Source organism: Chlamydotis macqueenii, chromosome 15 (assembly GCF_036417535.1).
Source record: "Chlamydotis macqueenii isolate bChlMac1 chromosome 15, bChlMac1.mat, whole genome shotgun sequence".
NCBI lineage: Eukaryota > Metazoa > Chordata > Aves > Otidiformes > Otididae > Chlamydotis > Chlamydotis macqueenii.
This window is the reverse complement of record NC_141570.1, coordinates 14,680,847-14,701,981: the sequence shown is the minus strand read 5'-3', so window position 1 is coordinate 14,701,981 and position 21,135 is coordinate 14,680,847. Positions and strand designations below refer to the sequence as shown.

The following is a 21,135-nucleotide window of genomic DNA, read 5'->3' as shown; positions in this document are numbered from 1 at the left end:
TCTTATATTAATACCACATTAAAGCTGGGACGTGAACCATGCAAGTCAGGAAGTCCAAGATGCTCTTTCAGAGACACTCACGCAGTCAAAGCCGTTAATGATTTTTAAAAACTTCTCTGTTGTCTTTGCTAATAACACAAATGGCTGATTTAATACTGGAGCTAAACGCATTTATGCAGCCAGCAGGTAATATCTCTCCAGGGAATCCTGACTCATCTGAGCTTTAACTAAAAAAATCATACAGAGATCTCCAATTAAAGTATCACCAACTTTAAGGTGCATGCATGTTTCCTTCCTCTTCTTTTTCACACCACTACAGTAGCAGTGCTATCATACTTTACAATAATTATTTAAGGGCTTTTCAGTGCATTCTTGGTGTTGCTTTGGGTTCCAAAGTACATTGGCTGTTTCTTCATGGTAAAAAAAAAAAAAAAAAAAAAAATTATGTAACAGACTCTGAATTTGCTCCATTCATGGTTGGTTGGGGATTTTTTTACATCTTCTTATTAAACAGGAATAGTAAAATCTGGAAATTCTGAGTTCAATTCAGGGTTTACAGGAATGTCAAAGCTTTTTTTCTAGCTTATTCACATTTGAGTTTGCCACTGGACTGCTGGTTAGCTCTGCCTCCATAAGAACACTTAGCCACTCGGACACCTGGCTGCACCTCCAAAGCTGTTGATGTCTCCTCAAATTTTAGTCAGTAAAGTACTTTATCCTTCTTCCTTGCAAATTCACAAATGGGGTGGACTCTACTTGCTCCTCTGCATCGCTGGCTCCTAGGGTGCTGTCCTAGCTAGTGCGAGCCTGGAATCAGTATTTTGTTACACACACGGGAATAAATCCATTTTGATCCATCAAGACTGTCCTTCATACCCTTCAGGGAAGCACTTGCTTATAAATCAACAACCACACAATTGCACATCTCCAGAAAGCTGTGAGGAAAGTTGTATTTTGACCCCATTTTGACCATAGGCTCCATCTGGTTAAAAGCTGAAGCCAGAATTTTTTCTACAGGCCAGATACTTGTTACTCAGGGAACTGATCGAATAATTAATGCAGCTTTCTATAAAGCCAGCTTGTGACCACTTGTATTCATTGGAATGTATATTCACCCCTTTATTTTTCCGAGTATTATTAATATGAAACAGCAAGGAGTATGAGAGTGGATGCTGAAAACCAGGGAGAGTTCAAAGACAGCCTACAGAGGATCTGTGGTCCAGAAAACAAGAGCTACGACGAGAGATCAAGCGAGCTCAGAGGAAAGGCTGTAAATCAATTTGATTGTGGACCATCGCCATCTACAGAGCGAGGTGTCGGGTAAAAAACGGATCGTCACCCCTACCAGCCGCAGAGCGCAGTTCTACCGGCACTTCTCCCGCCGCGGACCCGCCTCCCCTCAATCCGCGCCGGGCACGCCCAGCAGGAAAGCTCCCGGCTTCCGCCGGGCCTCCGGGTAGGCCCTGCCCGCGCCGGTTACAAGCCGCGGCCCGGCCGAGGCGGGAGAAAGCAGGTGCGTGTGCGGCTGGGCCGGGGCGGGCAGCGGGCGGGCGTTGGGCCCGGCCTGGGCGGGGTGAGGGGGCTCCGGGGCCTGGGCCCGGAGGCGGCCCCGGCCCCCCCTCGTTGTGCTCGGCAAGGCCGGACGGGCCCGACCGGGCCCGTCCGGCCTTGCCGAGCACAACGAGGGGGGGCCGGGGCCGCCCTTTTTCACCGCTGCAGCCCGGGCCTGACCCTCTTTTAAAACATCAGCGTGCTAGTTACTGTAATGAACACTAAGAAAAATGTAACATCCCCGATTTCTGAATACAGTTCAGGTGGGGGGATAGAGGCCTGTGATCAGCTGGTGAAATAAGGTGTACAAATACACTTTGAATAAGGTTGCACTGTGATTTCCTAGCTCCCATGTCACTTTTGCTCAGCAGAGAGCTTCCTTTGTCATTTTAGTACGTAATTAAGTAAACAGATTATGAAATTGATAATACATGCTGTAGGGATTTGGGGAGAAGAGTGATTTCACAGTTAAATGCAAGCAGAGCATCTGCTGTGCAGATGTGTCACAAAAGTTGTATGGTTTGGACCCGATAAGGAGAAATACCCGGTCTACAGAAATGTGCTGCAAACCTGTTTGGGAAAAGGGAGGCTTTTCGGAATAAGATTGCCACATTCGAAACAAGGCCACTGCGGCATAACGGGAGCACCTTTGCGCTCTACTGGTTCAAATCTGTGTCTGACTCGGATTTTCACAGCCTTTACGGTCAGCAGTGATTTGCCGCCTTCCTGGAAGCATCTTTTGATATAAGACTTTTGCTTTTGTCCCTTTGTTGTATCATCAGAAGTGTTCTGTGTCACTTGCCATTAGCAAGCTATTGTCACATCCCGCATATTATCCAAAGCTGTGCGGGAAATTGTCCTCTCTCCTCAGATCCTTCTTTGTTTATATAGGGCCTGAAGGCTTTGTTCTGGTGTTTTGAAAATGTCTACCATGATAGCGGTGGACATGACATCAGCTATTTATCTTCACCTGCATTTACACTGGTATCTCTGCAGACCATCGTCTGTTAAGGCTTTCATCCAGTGTTGTGGTTTTGTACTATAACTGTTTAACAGTGTCTGGAAATGCAATGCAAAGTACACGCAAATAGCGTCTCTGTAACAAGGATATACTGTGCAGATTAATCCTGAATCGCTAAATTTTGGTTGGAAACAGAAGAAAGGCACGCTCTCACTAAGGAGAGAGACTCACAGCATGTGTGTTGAATCAGTCCTCATGTAATCGCCCTGAGCGGCACCTTGGCTCTTACTGAGCCCGTTTCCTGACTGATCACAACGCGTAACTGTGATTCCCTCCACATGGTTCCGTTGGAGAGCTCAGGTTCTTTGTTCAAAGTGTGAATACTGAGGCCTTTCTTTGAGTAGCTTGGCCTGAAATCTGGAGGAAATAGTGTCTCTTTCTCTCTCTAAGGAGAGAGTTAAGACTTGTCATAGGACTTCACACGGTCCTCCTCTGTAGAGCTGGATGTGGAGCACGTCCTTTCCTCTCAGCCTGAGCCTAGGGCTGACTTCTCCTGACTTCTCAGGAGGAGGTGTGAGAACCCTCTGCTTCCGTGCTCATGCAGGGAGCAACTCCAGGATCGTTTTGCAGGTAAATCTCTCTGTCTTTGCTGCTTGTGCTTTTTTCCCCAGTCTTTGAGTTACTGGTGCTTCAACAGGAACTCTTCCGTGGAACTCTCTTTGTGGATATTGTTCAGATGTTTGAGCATTTGAGTCATAAGCTTTCCTTTTTGTCAGTGCATTAATGAAGGCTTTGGTGAAACATCTTTGGTCACTGAGTGAAACCTCCATGCGTGAACTAAATTGTTTCTCATGCAATATTAAGATTGAGGTAGGAATGTATTTTCTAGGGTCATTTAATAAGATGAGTACGTAAGACTTAATTGTAACTAGTTCTGTATCCCCTTATAGAGCTCTTTCAATGTGCTTTATAAGTGACAAGTGTTCTCACTGCTATCATATAGGTGGAAAAAAATAAGACTTATAGCTCTTGGACGATTAGCCCAATATACCTGACATACATTTGCTACAAATAATGTAAATATAAAGAAAAAACCTGAACTGTAGATGATTTTGAATCCTTGTGTCCATTTCCTGATCAGTGCTTGTGGCCTCTCTAAATGCTGCCTTGCTTAACTAAGCGCTGGCTCGGTTAACTCAAGGCTGAGAAGGCTGAGCTAGCTGACTTCCATTATCAGTATTATATTTAACTTGTTTGCTTTCATTTAATGTGCAAGTTTGGAACTGAGTTAAAAATAGCAGCTAGAATGTTGGGCGAGGCAGGGAACAGAACAAAACAGAATGGTTTAAGAGAGTAAAACAAAACAGCATAATTTTGCTATGAAGGCTTTTTGAGTTTTTCATGACTTTTCATCACGCTCCCTCATTTTTATCTTCTTTGTTCTTTACAGAAGGATGGGTAAGCGTTCATTCCGAAAAGCTCAAGAGGTCCAGTAGGAGCGAGGACTGGAATTGCAAGGGCGTCTTGCAGGAAATGACATCCCCAGCACTCAGTAAGGTGAACAAAACCATTGGTTTTGCCGTACTTTCGAGGTTTTAGTAGGATTGCACATAGTGTCAAAGTCTGTCTGTGGAGAGATTGACAATATTTATAGTTGTGGTATATTAGCTCCTGCCTGCACTCTTCTTTCAAGAAGGTTTTTTTTTTTTTTTTTTGCCTGCTTCTCACGCTGTTGTCCAGGAAGCTATACATTATTATACCTTACTTCTGGTTACTAATAGGTTAGACTAGACAGGAAAAGTGGGTGGAAATCCTTCTTGTTGAGAAGTCATCGAAAGATCTGGCTTAAAATGAAGTGTCTGTGTAAGAGGTTATGGAACAAATGGACAACAGGCAGGAACAAGTTGCGAAACCAGAGGAAGCCCCCGAGGGCAGTGCTGCTAATGATGGTCTCTCCCTTCTCAGCTAATACCTGTGGACTAGAGAGGAGCAAATGTGTCACTACTTTTTAAAAAGAGTTCTAGGGGAAATCTGTGGGCTGCAGAACAGGAAGTTTGACCACTACCAACTAAATTAGTAGAAAATATGGCAAGGTAGAATTATTGGATACCTGCATAAATATTATATAGTGGGCAAGAGCCAATGTGGCTTTTGTAATGGAAAGTCCTGCCTTAAAAAAATCTTGGAATTCTCTGAAGGTCTAAATAAGCATGTTGAGAGGTCTGGCTTGCAGTCTGTACTCCAGATTTCAGGAAGCTTTTAAACAGGAGCCCTCACCTGAGCAGCCCCTGACACAATAAGGGAGCTCCCTGTCATAAATGAACAGTTGGTGCAAAGGTAGGAAAGAGGATGCAAGTAAATGGGCAGCCCTCGTGGTGGCTGGAGGTCACCGTTGGGGTGCCACAGCAGTGTGTTTTGGAGATGACCTGGAAGAGCAATGTTTCCAGCTGGCTTTACCTTCTTTGAGGTGGTAAAGAGGAGAGCTGATGGTGATCAGTTGCAAATGATTCATGTGAGTGGGGAGCAGTCCTAATGTCACGCACAAAATGAGTGAGTTTTTGGAGCTGTAATGACAAATTCTGTGAAGCTTTCTTCATCAGTAAAGTCTCGGTTTGGATAGTTTTACACAGGCTCAGGGAAGACTGCCTAAGCTCACAGTTACTAAGTATGCAGAAACTGTGCCTGGTTCAGAAGGTTCTGATCTAGAGACACGGAGGATGTGTGGAGAAGCACTGTGTGCTTATTCTGTTCTTCCCTGGGCTCCTGCTGGTGACCTGTGCTGGAGAGCAGGGTACAGGGAGAGCTGTCTTTTGGTCTGACCCAGTATTGACGGTTCATATATCCCCACATAAAATCTGTATAACTGGGAATTGCTATGAGGAGTTGTCTCTCCAGAAGTGGCAATGTAATGTTACGTATGCTGCTTCATCGTGCTATCAGAAAGATGCACGTGCGTGAGGAAAACTCTACAGCTGCAGGTATCCGGACCTGTTAGCCAAAAACATGTGTGTGTTACTGGTGGGTTTATTGGTTTTTACCTCCTTTTAGTGAAAGCTCATTAAATACATGAGTAAATACCTGCAAATGCAGTGTTATTAGAAGGATGAAAGAAGGCTGTGTAGACTCAGTTGTGCCTTGACTGCAGGGCGCATCTGCCGCCGAGCTGGATTTTACACAGATTTTCAGTGTTTTTCTGATTCTGGCTTGCAGGGTCCCTAAACACTTGCTTGAGACTAGCCCAGCAGTCCTGAACGCATCAGGCACTTGAGCAGACTTATTCAGCTCTTGATCTTCCTTTTCTGACTTGCATGCTTTTTTTTTGTGCATATGTGCACGCATGTGCTTAACAACTTCTAGCTAGTTTGGTTACAACAGGATTAGTAAAAAGTGATTAAACCCACAGCTGATCCATTTGAGGCACAGAAGTAGAATTTGTTTACTATACAAGCGAGAAAATCTAGATAGAAATGAAGAGCTGCAGAATTTGTCTGTAGACTTACGTGTGAAGAGATGGTGTCTCTTACTTCCCAAATGCGTGGGGCTTGGGTACTTGATATGTGGTGTCTTCTACAGTGTGCTTTTTCATAGGCAAGAGGGATTTGCATTTACAAGCAACATCCTTTCTATAAAGTGTAGGTAGGCTTTGAGGCATAGAGTTTTGTGTTTCATATCTTGGCATGACCAAGCAGGGAGACAAAGGGTAGACTGGCGTTTTCCTACCTTTGAGATGGTACTGCAGTCCCCTCATTCCGTGTTTTTGCTTTTAAAGTGATCACATTTCTGTGTATGACCCGTTTATCATCACTAAAAGGCAGTTTCCTACTGCTATTTCTAATGAGAGCTGAAGATGCTGAGATCTGTGGAGGATCAGCCCATAGCCATGAAATTCCAAGTGCCCTAGGGCTGCCAGAATAACGTTTACGTGAGAGCGCTTGCAGCTTTTGAGAACTGCTTAATTGGAAATGCAGTAGGTGCCTCGCAACTCAGATCCTGTTTCTGATGTCGCATTCCATAAGAGCACAAATTACCGGACGAGTTAATGCTCCGCTCAGATTGGCCGTGTTCTCAGCGTGTCTTTATGTATGGCTGATGAACTGGAAGTTCCAGTTAATACTGTCAGAGGAGTCTGGAGGTACTGTCTTCAGTCTACTCACTCCCGTGACCGAGGATTTTAGAGGGTCAGTCTGGTATGAGGAAGTGTTTTTGCTCTGTCCCTTCCTTCCTGCAACCCTTTTCCCTGTTTGCACCCTTTCCCGTAGACAGGACTCTCATTTGCGAAGGCCACCAGACAATTTTGTCTGAGGCAGGCTGGTGACTTCTGACAAAATTTTTAATAATTCCCACCAGGTGAAATCCACAGTTCAAAGGAGAATACCTGGCATGCAGCTGGCTATTCCATGCCAAGTCTCTGACAACACTGAATTATTGCAATAAAGAATTAGATGTTTAGAAAAACAACCAAAACCATCCCATCTCTCTGCCGGTCATGCCAATGTGATTTTTTTTTTTTTTTTTTTTTTAGCTGCCTATTTTTGTATGTTTGTGTCTGGATTCTTCTGTAGTGAAATGTAGCAGTGTTGGGGAACTGGCACTGGTGAGCCAGAGCGTAGCAATGTTGAATTTGTTTCAGTGTAGTTCAAGGGAACTACTGCTGATGCATCTTTCTTTGTGAGAAATATCAGGGCAAGATAAAGATTGGTTTTGATGGTGAAATTTTTTGTAGTCATTTTTAAAAGCTGATGTCCTGGTGAAGAATGAGTGGCTACAGCTACTTAATTATGTATATACTTCCCTTGCAGGTTCGGCTGTATATAGGATTCATTCTCCATTTCTGTTTATGTATGAGGTTGAACCTGTGCTTTTTTCCCTTATATCTACATGTGCTTGAATTTCAGAACTGATGAGGCATCTTCTAAAACCTGGTATCTTTGCATTCTCTTTTAAGAGTCCTTTTATGAGGCTGACACTTTCCAAATTTAGTGCTAATGAGGGAATTTTAAAAGTTTGGTTTCAGCTTTTTGTGTATTCAGTATACGGAAAGTGCATTCCTCGCGATTTTCATAGCTTTTTGTATAAAAAGTGCGAAAGAGCATCTCCATCAGTGCCTCAGCTGGGAGATGGTCTTTTACTAAACCAGTGGGAAACTGCAGATTGTTCTTGAGTGTGAGCTACTGATGCACAGCTGGTATCATGATCTTCAGCTCCAAAATCTCTTAGCCTGTTTCAGAGTGTTTTATACAGTGAATAAATAAGTTTGTTCCTGTTCAACAGGTATAAGGACTGTGGCACAGAAAAAGAAACATTCACTTTTTGAAGCTTGCAAGTAAACTGGTGACAAATCTAGAAGAACAGGCAGGTTACGTAGCTGCCTCAAATACAAACTGTTGACTGGAACAGAATACTCTTCATCTTCCTGGTAAGTTGAATTTAAAGCTTATTTTGTGGTAACACAAGCATTTCTACAGCATGATAAACAAGTTTGTCACTGGGACTGTAAATAGGGCATCTTTCAACTGAAATGTTCTGTGGCGTTTTAGATTCCTATCTGGTTACATTACTGTTTAAAATGATTGATAACATGACTTCTGGGGACTTCCTGTGTCAGCAAAATTTTCGAGGTGGTTGTTTCCTTTTTTTTTTTTTTTTTCCTGTCTACTTAACAGATTATGTTAGCTCTAGGTTAAAAGTATATAGCACTGGTTGAATTTCTGAATTTCTTCACCTAACAGTTAGCAAACTGGAGCAGAGTTGCTTTTTGTCTGCAGTCCTTAAAAGATGAACACTCAAACTGCAGTTTTGTGTTTGCCCAGCTTGATGTAGACACGGCTAAATCTGTCACCTGCTTCTGCGGTTTGCCTAGGCTGTCTGGTTGTTGTAGCTTTCGGATTCATTGTTGTGGAGAGATGTGTGAAAATAAGAGTTTGTAGAAATAAGTTATTTTAAAATAAGCTTTGTATTCCTAATTATGTTTATATCAATTTTCTAGAACTATGCCAAAAAAAAGAAAGCTGTTGGCTCAATTAAGTGCTCTCCAAAGCAACTCCAGCTTCCCTCCGTTTGATGCCTTGGGGAACCTGAATGCTACGACGCCTGATGGGGATTCTTCTCCAAAAAGCAGCAAATATTTTGCGACAGAGAAAAACAAATCTTCCCAGCTAGAAGCAGATTTTTTCAACCAGCCCTGTATTAGTCTGGCCAAGTCCTTTCTGGGACAGGTAAGACAGGAACACCGAGATGACTGTACGGGAGCATGTGCTAGGTAATAACTTAGTGTAAAAGGATGAAATTATTTTTTGCTATTTGACACCAGGGCTTTGCTATTTTAGGAATACAGCTCTCATTCCTTCTCTTGTTAAGTGCAGTGGAATTTAAAGACTAGTAGCCAAATGTATTTTAGGTGAAGTCAGAGGAGTATTTTTTTGGGCTTAGTTTACTGTCACATTTCAGAATTAGTTTTTTGTGGAGTTTTCCTCCTTTTTTTCTGGTTTACTGAAATGTACTTTGCTGTTTGTGGTGTGAAGGTTGTTTCAGGCCCATTATTTTCCATTCAGGTATTCTTTTATTTGTTTTTGCCTCTTGCTTAGCCCTGCAGTCAGCAGCATCTCCTTCTCCGCCTCCATTTTACTCCCTTGTGATGCTAACAGCGTGGTGGGCCCTTGGCCCACTTGACCAGTATCCACTGCCATAGTGTACTGAAATGTCTCATTCTTATCTGCAAGTTCAGCAGGCTGCTTGGTACTTTCTCTTATGCTGCCCTGTATGCTTTGAAAGTTGTATCTCGTACTACTTGCTTTTCTTTTTGCTGTTCTGAATAACTCGATACTGTCAGTACACATGGTGAGGTATCGCCCTGAGGTTATTAACACAAATATGCGAGACAGCACGGGCCCCAGTGTGGGGATGTTTAGACTCCACAGTCCCACAGTTATACTGTCTTTGCTCCAAAAACTGCTATTCCTACCTTTTCCTTCTGAGTTTTCAAGCTGTTGCTTGTTCATGAAAGAACCTTCTCCCGTATTCCCTTGCAGAAACGTTGAGGAATCTTTAGACCTTCTTGAAAGCCTTTGGCAATCAGAGTGGGGGAGATTAAACGTGTCTCCTCTGCTTAGCGAGTCCTTCAGAAAAACCTCTCCCACTGTTTCCATGGGAGGGAGTTCCTCCAGTGTTTTCCCTATAAAAAGTTCCAGTGTGGGACCTTCTCAGCACAATTGCAAAATGTGTTTTTAGTTTCACTGCTGTGGTCTTATCTTCTCTTGGTCTTTTTTATACCTTTATTGTCCTGTAGGGTGAACAGACTCTCTGGGTTCTCATTGGTTTAGATAACTTTAGGAATTTGTTCCACAAACTGTTGGTTTTGGCCTGTCTTGCAGTGTCTATCTTTTTGGGTTTTTTTTTTGTTATTTTCTAAGGATATTGTCTTGCTCGCAATTGACGCCTTTGCTCTGCTTTTTAACCCCGCTGCAGTTTTTTTTGTCTACCTTAACCTCTCTCTGATACATCATGTGTGTTTGCTATCTTTGTAGACACCCTGCTAGAGGCTTGCCTTACCAGCCTTAACCTTTGACTGCCTCTTTTAAGTTCTCCTAACAAGCTTCCTCGCTGTATGTAGTTTCCCCTTTTTGCTGGTAAGCAGAACTCTGATAGATTATTTTTGGACCGTAGTGCTTGTGGAAGGACGCTGAACTTTATACTTCATGGTCACGATACAAAGTTGTTTTTCAGGGATAAGTCTTTGCATTTTGCTCTGGATCAGTTTGAGTGTTTAGTCTTTTCTTGTGAGATCCCTGATTTGCTTTGCTTTGCAAATCAGTTGATAGTGTCTAAAAAAACATAGCCTATCACCTGTCCTGCTGTGATATTTACTTGGCCTACATGAGGATACCTGAAGTCTCCCAGTAGTGATGGGGTTTTTTTGTTATAATGACTCCAACATCTTTATGCATTCAGTTACCTTGGGCAGATGATATTTTAGTCCTTATTCTATATTTTTCCTATTTAGCCCTAGAATTACAAGCCAGAGGATTTCTATCTTAACTTTAGATTTGCTTTAAAGGATAACCCCCAGTCTATTCTCTCATTTTCTTAGAATTATAACTATAATGGTAATTTAGTGTTTCATTCATTATCTCATTCTACCAAATTTTGGAGGCACCTGGTATATTAATATTGCGTACCTTTAAACATGATACTTCAGTTCTTGTAAAAAAAAATGCTCCAAAACATACATGCAGTAAGTGGCATCTCAAAATGAACTGTCGTAAGACCAAGAGATATCCTCAATGAGAAATAAAAACCTCTATAAAATGGTTTACTGTGAGGTATTGTGGACAATCACTATTTTTAAACCTATTTAACTGAGTATTTGGCGTGTCTGAAGTGTCAGGGAAATGCCTGCGTGCTTTTAAAACCATAACCTAACCGTTGCATTTCATTACATTAAAAGGGAAATGTGGCCACATGGGTGTGCTTTTGGGGTGCTTGCAGGCGGTTGCTAAACACCAGTGCTTTTCTGAAGTCACTGCCTTTTTCATAAAAATAATAAACTGATTGTTTTCAACAATTTGAGAAGTGCTGTAGGGAAACCTTGATATACAGGCATTGCAACATTTGAAACTGGCTTCTGGAGCGTCCGTAGTGTATCAGGTCCGTAACTGTGTTTGCAGTCCAGCACAAACATCTGTTAGAAATTAAGCTTTGTTTCTTGAAGGTCATTTTTGAATGGCTGGTTTTCAAATATGGAAGCGCTGAATTTAGTATTATTAAACTGATAGCTGTTGCCTAAATGGGACTGTGCTGCAGTATTTCTTAAACACACATGAAGTAAAATAAGAAGGTTAGAAATCAGGTCAAACCACAAAAAAACTTTGTGGTACAAAATTTAGTGAGTTTTATTTTAAAAAATACAATATAGTATTTTATAAAAGATAATATTTTCACTGTCATGTTCCCCCGTGCCCCGCATCTGCATTGTTTTATGTAAGGAGGTACCAGCAGCAAGAACACTGTAATAACAAAGATCCGTTGTCTGCCTGAAGCCAGTTCCCAGCTCTCCTGCACTGCCAGTCTCTGTGGTGCAGAAAATACAGAAATAGCACTGATACTCACTCTGGTCAGGATTGTGGTTAGGGACTAGGGCTTGTTTGAAACGTCTCTATGGAGAGAGACTATCTAATCAGAGTAGTTAGCTAATCATGCCACTGTCATGTTTCTTCTCATCTAAAAAATACACATTCATGATGCTCAGGGTTGATAATGGTGGTGTTTTTTGTCTTAAACGTGGTGGGTTGGGGTGGAGAATACAGAAAATAACCACAAAAGCAACTCCGTGGGCTTTATTGTGTATAGGATCATAAATTGGTTCTTTATGATACAGCCACATCGACACTCCAGGCATTTTGTGGGGTGAATGACAGGTGGGAGCTTCTCTTACTGAGCTGTGGCCTGCACAGCAGAAGCTGAAAAAGTTCACGTTAGCTTACAGACTGGGCTGCTGGGTGGAGAGGAGAGTATGCAGTACCAGCCGGTCCTTTTTTCTGACAATTTTGTTTCTCCAGCGCTTGCACTCCGGTTATTTTGTACAGCGGGTTGCTAACTGATGCACTCTGACCTCTCTTGCAGATTTTAGTTCGCAAACTTCCTGACGGCAGAGAACTCTGGGGGAGGATTGTTGAAACAGAAGCTTATCTGGGTGGGGAAGATGAAGCTTCCCACTCGAAAGGTGGGAAGCAAACTCAACGGAACGCCGCAATGTTCATGAAACCAGGAACTCTGTACGTGTATCAGATCTACGGGATTTATTTCTGCGTGAACGTTTCCAGCCAAGGTAAGTGGAGGCTGAAAGAGTTTTAATGCCTTTAGCATGAGGCTGATACTTCAAGCTGCGCTTGCCGCGCTGCAGTCACTTGTGAGCTCCCTATGGGCTCTGTGAAGTCAAGGACTTGCTGCCACAATCTTTCCTTGGGACCTGGGTTTTGCCACTCTGAACAGTACGTAACTGTGGACAGACAGCGTATTAACTTGCAACATGACAAGCAGGGCCCATCTCCAGCTGCACAGTGACCAGCCCAGTGGGGTTTTGGTCCCAGCTGTGAGCTATGTGAGCTGTTCAGGCACGAAAATCAAGACCAAGGACTGGAGGAGAATCTTGATAGCATGGAGCTTTGAGTTTTGATAACCTGGGTTGCTGCCTTGTTTGTGGGATTCAGTGAACTCTGTTGCTCGAAAGTGGAAATGTGGAAGTAAATTTGCAGTCTAATGACAGACTAAATCTTGATGTCTGTTGTCATGACAATAAACTCTTCTGTCTCCTACCGTTATCTTCAGAAGCTGTAAGTGTTGGGGAAAACAAAAAGGTCTGAGATGTCTTAAGCTTAAACAAGGAGTCGCTGCAGGAGCATTTTAGCTGCTTTGCTGTTTCTTAAAGCAGACAAACAAAAAACCCCAAATCAAAATACCTAGACTCTTACAGAATCTTCAGTCTTCTTTTATTAGTCTCAAGATAATATAATCAATGCCTAATCACATTATTCTGGAATTTACTGAGACTCTTCTTCCACAGCTCCTCTTAACATGCCAGTGTTACTTCTAAAACTTGTTTTTTTTTTTCTTTTCTGTAAGAATTACAGTGCTTGCCTTAATTAGACACCTTGAAATGGCAGCAGGTACTTCTTAGATGAATACTGATTTTGTTAGGAAAAAAACTCAGACATAATTTCTTTTATTTTTTGCCATTTCAAAGATACAGCTTAAACAACCCCCACCACTTGTACATTCCTAACTGCAAAGCAAATGTTGTAACAGTGACCATTCATCCTCAGGTTCTGGCCTTTGGGCAGGAGCCAAGCAGAAAACCAGTGCCAGGTTATCGGGTGGGGGAGAGCCTGGCTTTCTAAACGGAGTCTGGAGTCTGGTGGGTGAACACATGGGAATTCCATTACCTTGTCTCTGCCAAATCTGTTTAGATAATGAAAGCAGAATGATTCTTTATTCAGATGGGGCTCTTAGTGTTTGAAATACTAGGACTAATAATTTTTATTTTAAAAAAATATGCTTAGTCTTTGAATGCTACAAACATTTCTTTGAAATTTATACTTTGGGCAATTTTCCCTTATACACCTGTGTTTTAGTTTTGTAGCACATCAGTTGGAGCTCACTGTTGTGATGGATTTAGTTGGTTTTTGTTACAAACTTATTCTCCGTTAGCCTGTCACACACGCAGCTCTGCTGACAGCAGGCTCAGCTGTCAGTTCCAGCTCTGGCAGGAAGGCACTGAAGTGAATAGCACGGCTCTGCACGTTGTGTATCACAGATGCATCCACAGAAGCAGGGTTTGCTCCTTCAGGGTATTTGCCCATGTGCAGATGTGCTGAAAGAAAGAATCTGAGGAGGAATCATGCCTGAGATGCTTTTCCCATCTTAGCTGGAGGAGCCTGTCCTGTCGTTTAGTCTGAGGGAAGGACTGAGGAAGTCGTCTTTTGTGCTGGCACTTGCGCACCTGAGTAGAACGCAAAAGCATCTCGTTTTCTGGGTATGGGACAGACCTTGGGAACTTTGTTTTGAATCCATCTGTGCAGAAAACACAAGGAAACACTGGCAAAAGAAATGTGTAATGTGTCTTCGTAGCACAGCCCACGCTCTGCTCATAGCATGAACTTGTGATGTAATTGGTTTCGTATTTGTGCAGGGAATTTGATGCAGAATGCCTGAGTACTTCAGGGTCTCCCTAGGAATGCTGAGAAAACCTGAGGGACTGACCAGGAGACTATCAAAGGAATATGAACGTATCATTTCTGAAGGTGTCGCTTGGAAAGACTGAACACAAATTACTGAGAGAACACAAAGTGCTTTTCCTTTTCAAAGGGTGCATCTCCAGTCACGTCCCTGAGCTGCATCACTCTCTTTTTGGATTTTGGCTGTGCAAAGCTGCAGAGCACCAGGAGGTAAACACTGGAGAACATGGGCTGATTGCATCTATTCCCACATATCATCTTCTGCCTCCTGTGATCTCCTGGGATCTTTCATGTACCCTCCTCAGCCGTCTTCCAAGCTGAAGGTTGTTGGTCTATTTAGTCCTTCCGTAGGCTCTTGCTCCAAAGCTAGTCCATAACTTTGGTCATCCTGGTTGCCTGTCCCTCAGTCTCTCTCAGTTTGGTTATGTCCTTCTGTAGATGGAGGGGAGGAGCAGAACAAGTCCAGACATGCAGACAGGTTTTCGGGACAGCAGAGCAACTTTATATGAGCAGCTGGGGTTTACATCTGGGAATACTGTATGGCATTGCTGCAGCAAGCTGGAGCAGTGGAGAAGGGGAAAGGACTTTGGGGGGTTCCCTGATGTCTTCAGACACACAAACTGACCCTGTCTTACGCCATTTCAATTTTGACGTGGATACATGTTAGCGAAGTTCATACTGAGTGACATGAGAATTAGGGGAAAACCTGGGGTTGATTCCAGGAGAAAGTTCAGATTTTCCAGATTACCCTTGAAAGATGTTTCTGTTTGGCCATCGGGTGGTTTGCATCAAAATGCTCACGCGATCATACACTGATTTTTAACAAGGCATTTATTTCTGGAGACTGCTGGAACCAGCACATAGATTTAACTGAGATCTCGTGTGGTTTTAGGTAGTTTATTAAAGTTAGCACAAACTAGTGATCACAAACAAGTTCTTAGCTGGCTTAGATTAAAGCTGTTGAGTTTTGTAGCGTAGGCAAGTCCCTGTGCTGCTTAAATTACAGGATCCTCGTGGGAGGAATGCAGGCGGCTCAGAACCAGTACATCCTCTGAAGTACTGGCAGCGACTGCTGTCCTGCTGCTTCTCAGGCTCTTGAACCGAGTGGCCGTGGAGATGATTCGCAGCCACTAGCTTGATGAAAGCAGCCGTCCTTTTACTGGAGAAAGACCAGAGTGCTGTGCTGTCCCTGCGTTGCCTGTGTTTTGCTACCTTCTTGGCAGAGACCCTGCGCAGAGCTGTCCCAGACACGCATGCTGTTGGGGCCAGGCAAGCAGCGTGAATTGGACTGCTGCAGCAGACTTTGTTTTAGAAAGTAGTTCAATACTGACTTGAATCACGCTGGGGCCTTCTTGGCCCTTAATCAGCTCAGGATCTGAGGCCTGAATGAGATGTGCAAAGCTTTATACGCTGCTGGTACTTGCTCCCCTCTGCTTGGCTTATCAAGAATGGGGTATTTGGCTCATGACACTGGCTCTTTAGAGCTCTCTTGATAACAAGATAATTGTCTGTTTTAATAGCAGGTGGAATAAACCTTCTCTTCTGTTTTCTGTATTTGGCATATACTAGACTTCAGGCTCAGCAGTATCGCTTGGGCACAGGAAAAGGTGTGTCACCAGCAGAGCTGTGCTGGGAGAAGTGCTTGGTAGAGAGGCCACAAAAGCATCGACTTGACCTTGAGAGCCACCGCCGCTGCGGTGCCCTGAGCAGTACGTCCTCAGCCCCGCCTGATGCCACCACAGACATAAGAACAGCTTTGGCTGCAGCTTCTTGTTTTGCCGCTTCGCTGGGGCAAGAAGTTGTGGGTGTTGGCGTGTTGAGTCGAGTCCACTCGACTGCACCTTTGTGTTCGTAAAATCTTAATGAGCTGAAGGGTCGTATCGGATATTTTGTCACTGAGGAAGGGGAAGTCTTTGTGCACATCACCAAGATAGAGCTGCATTGTGTGGGGCTTTCATGTGAGAAGTCTTCCCGTCACTGGGTCAAATACTGCTACTGCCTGGAGCCACTGCGGGCATCGCTGCGTGGGGGTTTTTTTTGAGAAATCATAGATGAGAGAGGAAGAAGAGTTTATAGAAAAACATACCCAATGTCTTCTGGTGTGCATGAATCCAACAGTATATCCTGGCAGCAGCGCAAGAACCTCGGTACAAAGATTCCATTGGGTTAAGGTGTTGGGCTTCCCTCACTTCAGGAAAAGGGTAAATGCCAGCCAAGCTTCTTTTTGACTTTGCTGTGAGTTTTTCTCTGGAATTTGCCAAAGTGTGTATATTACTGCCAGATCTGAAAGAACAGCTTGTAAAATCAGGATCCTGGTGATGCTCTCTCCAGGCCCGGGGTCACCCAGCATGGACTTCCCTCTAACATCTGGATCCTAGACCAGGACTTTGAAGGAAGCGTTTCAGGAGCAGCGAGTCAGCTGGGTGGAGAGAGGAGAAAATTTTCTGCTCTCCGGTGGCCAAGAGCTGTTTCCAGGAAGGGAACTGGAGCTGTTCCAGGGAAGGAGCAGCAAGCTGTGCGGTGGGAGTGTGGGACTTCCCTATCGTTTTATGATTTCTAGCTGCTGAGGGAGGGAATTGGCCTCTGCGTTGTTGTTAGATCCCAGCTTTTAGCTCTGAATGCTACTCATTCTACGGAGTGACGCTTAGGCACGGGAGGTGGGTATTTGGCACCTCTGTGCCGGCTCTGCTGCTGGTGGCGTGTCAGTGGCCCTGTCCGTGTCCCGTGTCAGGCAGATGCTGAAGCCAGACAAGCCCTGAGAGCAAACTGCTGCAGGCTACACAGCGGGAGGAAGGCTGAAGCGCTCTGGCAGGCAGGAGGTGAGCTGGAAGGATTCAGCTACTTTTTGGTAGTTAAAATAAAACTGCTGGTGCGCAAGCATGCTCAGGGGGACCTGAACACCAGCCCAGGGCTGTGGGGACAGATGGGGACAGGGAAGGCACTCTCACCCTGCCTGCTGTCTCCACCTCTTCCCAAAGCTCTTGTGGCGTTGCTGTCACGTTCAGGGACTGCTGACTCTGAGCGGCGTGCGGTGTCTGTGTTGCACATGGCCAGACAGAGCATGAAAACTTTCTGGTGGAAATGCAGAAAGAGCAGCCAGAGACAGAAATGCCAGGTACCCCCTGAGCGTGTGTCTCTCCACGTGAACTCGCAGGCACTCAGTTCCGTTCAAGTCCAACCACGGTTTCCACTCGCAGTTGGGATGGATGAAGGCAAGCAGTGTAATTAGCGATTGCTCAGAACCGCAGGAATCAGTTGTTCCTGGCGAGTGAGGCAGCGTCCCAACGTGAAGGATGTTTCTTTGTGCAGGGATGAAAAGCAGAATTAGGACGTGGAGCATGTTCTTAAAAATCTAAAATGACCTTTGAGCTCTAAATCACTGGAGTGCAGGGAAGCGGCTTTCGGCTGCCAGCTTAGCATCAATCCCCTTCCTCCGGGGAAGGAGTGCCTGGGAGTGGATTGCTGACAGCTGTTGGAAGTAACCCTGCTGACTCCACCGAGCTCTACTGGGAGCAGTGGGGGCTCTGAGCAGGTTTGGGGCAGTAGGCACACCTCACAAAAGCCAGAAACCCAGTCCTCAGCTGACAGACTCGGTTGGGAGCCCAGGAGGGTAATTTAGTGTGGGATTTGTACAAAATATGAGAGAGATTCTATTTTTGGGAATCACAGATCCTTAGGGATCTGTCAGTGCCTACAAAAAAAGCCTTTGCCAGGCATGAGCGTGGCTCCAGATGTGTGAGGCTGGAGAGGGAGAGGGGATTCTTGCGGAGCGGCATCACGGAGCGCACAGCTGCCGGCGGGAGGAATGGTGTGGGTGGCCCCAGCACAAGGGGTGCTGTGTGGGGCGGCACACAGACCGCTTCAGCAGGCTCTCTGCTCGCCCACTCAGGGTCATGAGAAGACCTTCCCTGCTGTCCGGTGGAAAATACCAGGGCAGTGTTTATGTCTCACTTAGGCTGAAGACCCCTGTCACAGGGGAACGGCTCTGCTCAGAGCTGCGTCTTTGCCTCATGGCCACCAAAACCAGGGGGGCGGCTGGTTGCAACAGCTGGGGATGGGGGCTGGAGATTCCAAAGGCTACTGGCAGGGCAGCAGATCACATCTCCGAAGAGAATCGGTCGGTTTTCTTCACTTCTTCTTGTAGCAAGGTCTTCTCTGCTGCAGTGACGCTCCTGGGGCCATGCATCCCAAAGCCAAAGACTGCAGCCCCATCCTGCCCCGGTCCCCATCTTGCGAGAGCTTCACTAGCACAAGGGTTTGGTTCGCTCTGGGTTGTAGCTGTGCAGTCACCCACAGCCGTGGCCATCTCACCTGCAGTCACCCACAGCCGTGGCCATCCCACCTGCACTGACGCAGGCAGCAGCTGCTCCCAGTGCCTGCAGCTCCTCCCCAGGTTTCTCTGTGTCCAGCCGAACTCTGCGAGCTGCCCCTTCCTGCTGACAGCGTCTGGGCCCGTTGCTCCTCTCCTTTGTTAGCTGGAGTTCTTGTAATCAGAGTTCATTATCAATGCGCTGGGTTTGGGAGCAGCAGCTCGGGATAGCTGTGCCAAAACGGAACCATATGTGTATTTATGCCTGAACATTGTGCTGACATAAGAAAAACCTCTTGCCCTTTGGCAAGCCTGGGAGCTGCAGCTAGGCTTAGTAATGTCAAAAAGTAGGGTTGGGGAAGAGCAAGTCAGCACGGAGGAGCGAAGGACGCAGCGCTGCGGGACACGGGACATTCCGAAGAGGGAAGGGAGCGCACTGACCAGGGGTTAGCGGCCGACTCCAGAGCCTGGCACTTGGAGCGAAGCGGCCCAGGAGAAGGACAGGCCCCTTTGGTTGGGTGCCGCAGGCGATTCCCTGCTCCGTCAGGCTGAGCCGAGCCACAGGCTCAGAGCTGAAGTGCTCCTGTTGGGATAGCTGAGACCTTCCTGATGAACAGCCCTGGACTAACGCACGTTTTTGTTCTGCACAGGGGAAGGGGCTGCAGTCTTACTTCGCTCCTTGGAGCCTCTTCAGGGTTTAGATGTGATGAGAGAGCTGCGCAGCGCTTCGAGGAAAGGACCCACAAAGCCGCTGAAGGACTGGCAGCTGTGCAACGGGCCCTCCAAGCTCTGCCAGGCATTTGGGATCGACAAAGCTTTTGACCAAAGGGACCTGACTCAGGATGCGGCCATCTGGATGGCACCTGGCCATGAGCTGCCAGGGGAGCAGGACGTGGTAACCACAACACGGATCGGTATTGGCAACCGGGGAGAGTGGGCACAGAAACCTCTCAGGTTTTATTTAAGAGGAAACAGATTTGTGAGCGTTGTAGACAAGAAAACAGAGAGAGAGATGGCAGCAACGGGCCACTTCTCTTGCAGCTGACAAGTCTTGCCGGTGTGCCACCAACCAGGACTTGAGCTGTGCTCTGTATGATGGCCCCCAGCCACGCCACGGCAGCAGCCAGGGCAGAGTGGCCGAGGTTTTTAACAATAAATGTACTTTGTCACAGCGAGTGCAGATAGGTGGAATTCTGTTTGTGGGGCAGACTGGGATGGGTCTTCCAGCCAGGAAGCTTCCAGCCTGTGGATGCAGGCTTAGTTAGGGTGGATGAGTGAAGGCTCAGAGCTCTGCTGTGCTGTGCTGCTCCCGTCACCCCTGACCCCAGCAGAGGCCGTCACTTGGCTGCAGGGGAACAGTCAAACGCTTGGATGGCGGCAGGGCTGACTGAAAGGACGAGAGCTGGGAGAAGAGGAGGGAAAGGAGGGGTCTTAGCGTGGTCTACACCTGCTTAGTGGGTGTAGAGAAGACAGAGCCAGGCTTTTGCCAGACAGGATGAGAGGCAATGGGCACGAGCTGGAAAACAGGAAATTCTCATTAGCTGTATGGAAAAAACGTTCACCATGAGGGTGGCCAGATGCTGGAACAGGGGCCCGGAGAAGCTGGGGGACATTCAGACCTCCACTGGACAAGCTCCTGAGTGACCTGATCCAACACATTTTCTTTGAGCAGAGGTTTGGACAAACCTCCAGAGATGCCTTCCAACCCCTATCAGTCTATAATGTCCAGATCAGAGAAGAAGAATGTGTTTTGTTTGTTTTCCCAGCTGCTTTTCAGGCCAGATCAAAACTTACCAGCGTGTGAACCCACACACAGAGAAAACACTGATGCTGAGATTTCTGCAGTGCTACGGGGCGGGAGGAATGGGGATGACCCTCTAGGCCTTGGGGCAGAACCTGCAGAACTGCAGCTACACAGGCAGTTTGGAGGGTGACAGGGACACACATGCCCCTCACCTTAAGATTCCCATGCAATAAAAAAGCTTTTTTTTTTTTCCCCCCAAACTTTTGTTCCTATCACATAAAAAAGTCCTGCTTGGCCCCTTCTGAAGAGCCCTTGTTATGCTTATCTCAGTGGCTCACCTTGAGCCACAGTTGCTGGGAGCTGGTGGGACTGGGGTCCCACAACAATGTTGAGCTGATGTTGAGGTCGGGCGTTGCTCTTTTCTAACGTCGCTGCTTGTAGCTGCAGGGAAGACGCACAGACGGGACCATGAGGAGGCAGCTGACATCAGGAATCTGGTGCGCTGTGGCGCGACTGTGCCTTGCTGGTGGTGGACAAGTTCTGTAAAGCTCACAGTTTTACCCAGTTTGTGTGGGCTGCTCTGTGAGAGCCTGGAACTCTGGGAAAAGCTCCAGCCCATGTGTGTGGTATGAGGGAAGGTCTTAAGGAGGAGCCTGACAGTCTTTTACCGACGTTTGGAAGTGGCCACCATGGAGGTAAAGGTCACCTCCCCCACCCCCGCCCCCAATCCCTTTCCCTGGGCACGCAGCCAGCAGCTGTGGGGAGCAGTGGCCTGGCGCAGGTCACGGCCCCAGAAACAGGGCTGTCACCTCCTGTTCTGGCCACGTACAGACCTGTGCCT

The 21,135-nt window shown here is 46.0% G+C and overlaps 1 protein-coding gene across 4 annotated transcripts; it reads left to right on the top strand.

Moving 5' to 3' along the window:
• The first annotated feature begins 1,370 nt into the window (after window positions 1-1,370).
• On the top strand, window positions 1,371-19,725 carry MPG (N-methylpurine DNA glycosylase). 4 transcript variants are annotated; one of them, XM_086759551.1, is made up of 6 exons: window positions 1,371-1,513; window positions 3,963-4,064; window positions 7,784-7,928; window positions 8,499-8,727; window positions 12,131-12,335; window positions 19,201-19,725. In XM_086759551.1, the coding sequence occupies exons 4-6, from the start codon at window positions 8,503-8,505 to the stop codon at window positions 19,593-19,595; spliced, it is 825 nt and encodes a 274-aa protein (XP_086615677.1). In that variant the 5' UTR covers window positions 1,371-1,513; window positions 3,963-4,064; window positions 7,784-7,928; window positions 8,499-8,502; the 3' UTR covers window positions 19,596-19,725. The 4 variants fall into 4 exon arrangements, with proteins under 4 accessions (XP_086615677.1, XP_086615675.1, XP_086615678.1 ...); XM_086759549.1 differs by having other exon boundaries at window positions 3,963-4,069; XM_086759550.1 differs by lacking the exon at window positions 1,371-1,513 and adding an exon at window positions 3,048-3,142 and having other exon boundaries at window positions 3,963-4,069.
• Window positions 19,726-21,135: the final 1,410 nt, after the last annotated feature.

What these genes read in the sequence shown, in the direction of transcription:
- MPG (XM_086759552.1), top strand. Translation starts at nt 8,503, where the DNA reads ATGCCAAAAAAAAGAAAGCTGTTGGCTCAATTAAGTGCTCTCCAAAGC. An exon ending in CCAAGTCCTTTCTGGGACAG is followed by an intron (nt 8,728 to 12,130) that starts GTAAGACAGGAA and finishes CCTCTCTTGCAG; the next exon opens with ATTTTAGTTCGCAAACTTCC. An exon ending in CGTGAACGTTTCCAGCCAAG is followed by an intron (nt 12,336 to 19,200) that starts GTAAGTGGAGGC and finishes TGTTCTGCACAG; the next exon opens with GGGAAGGGGCTGCAGTCTTA.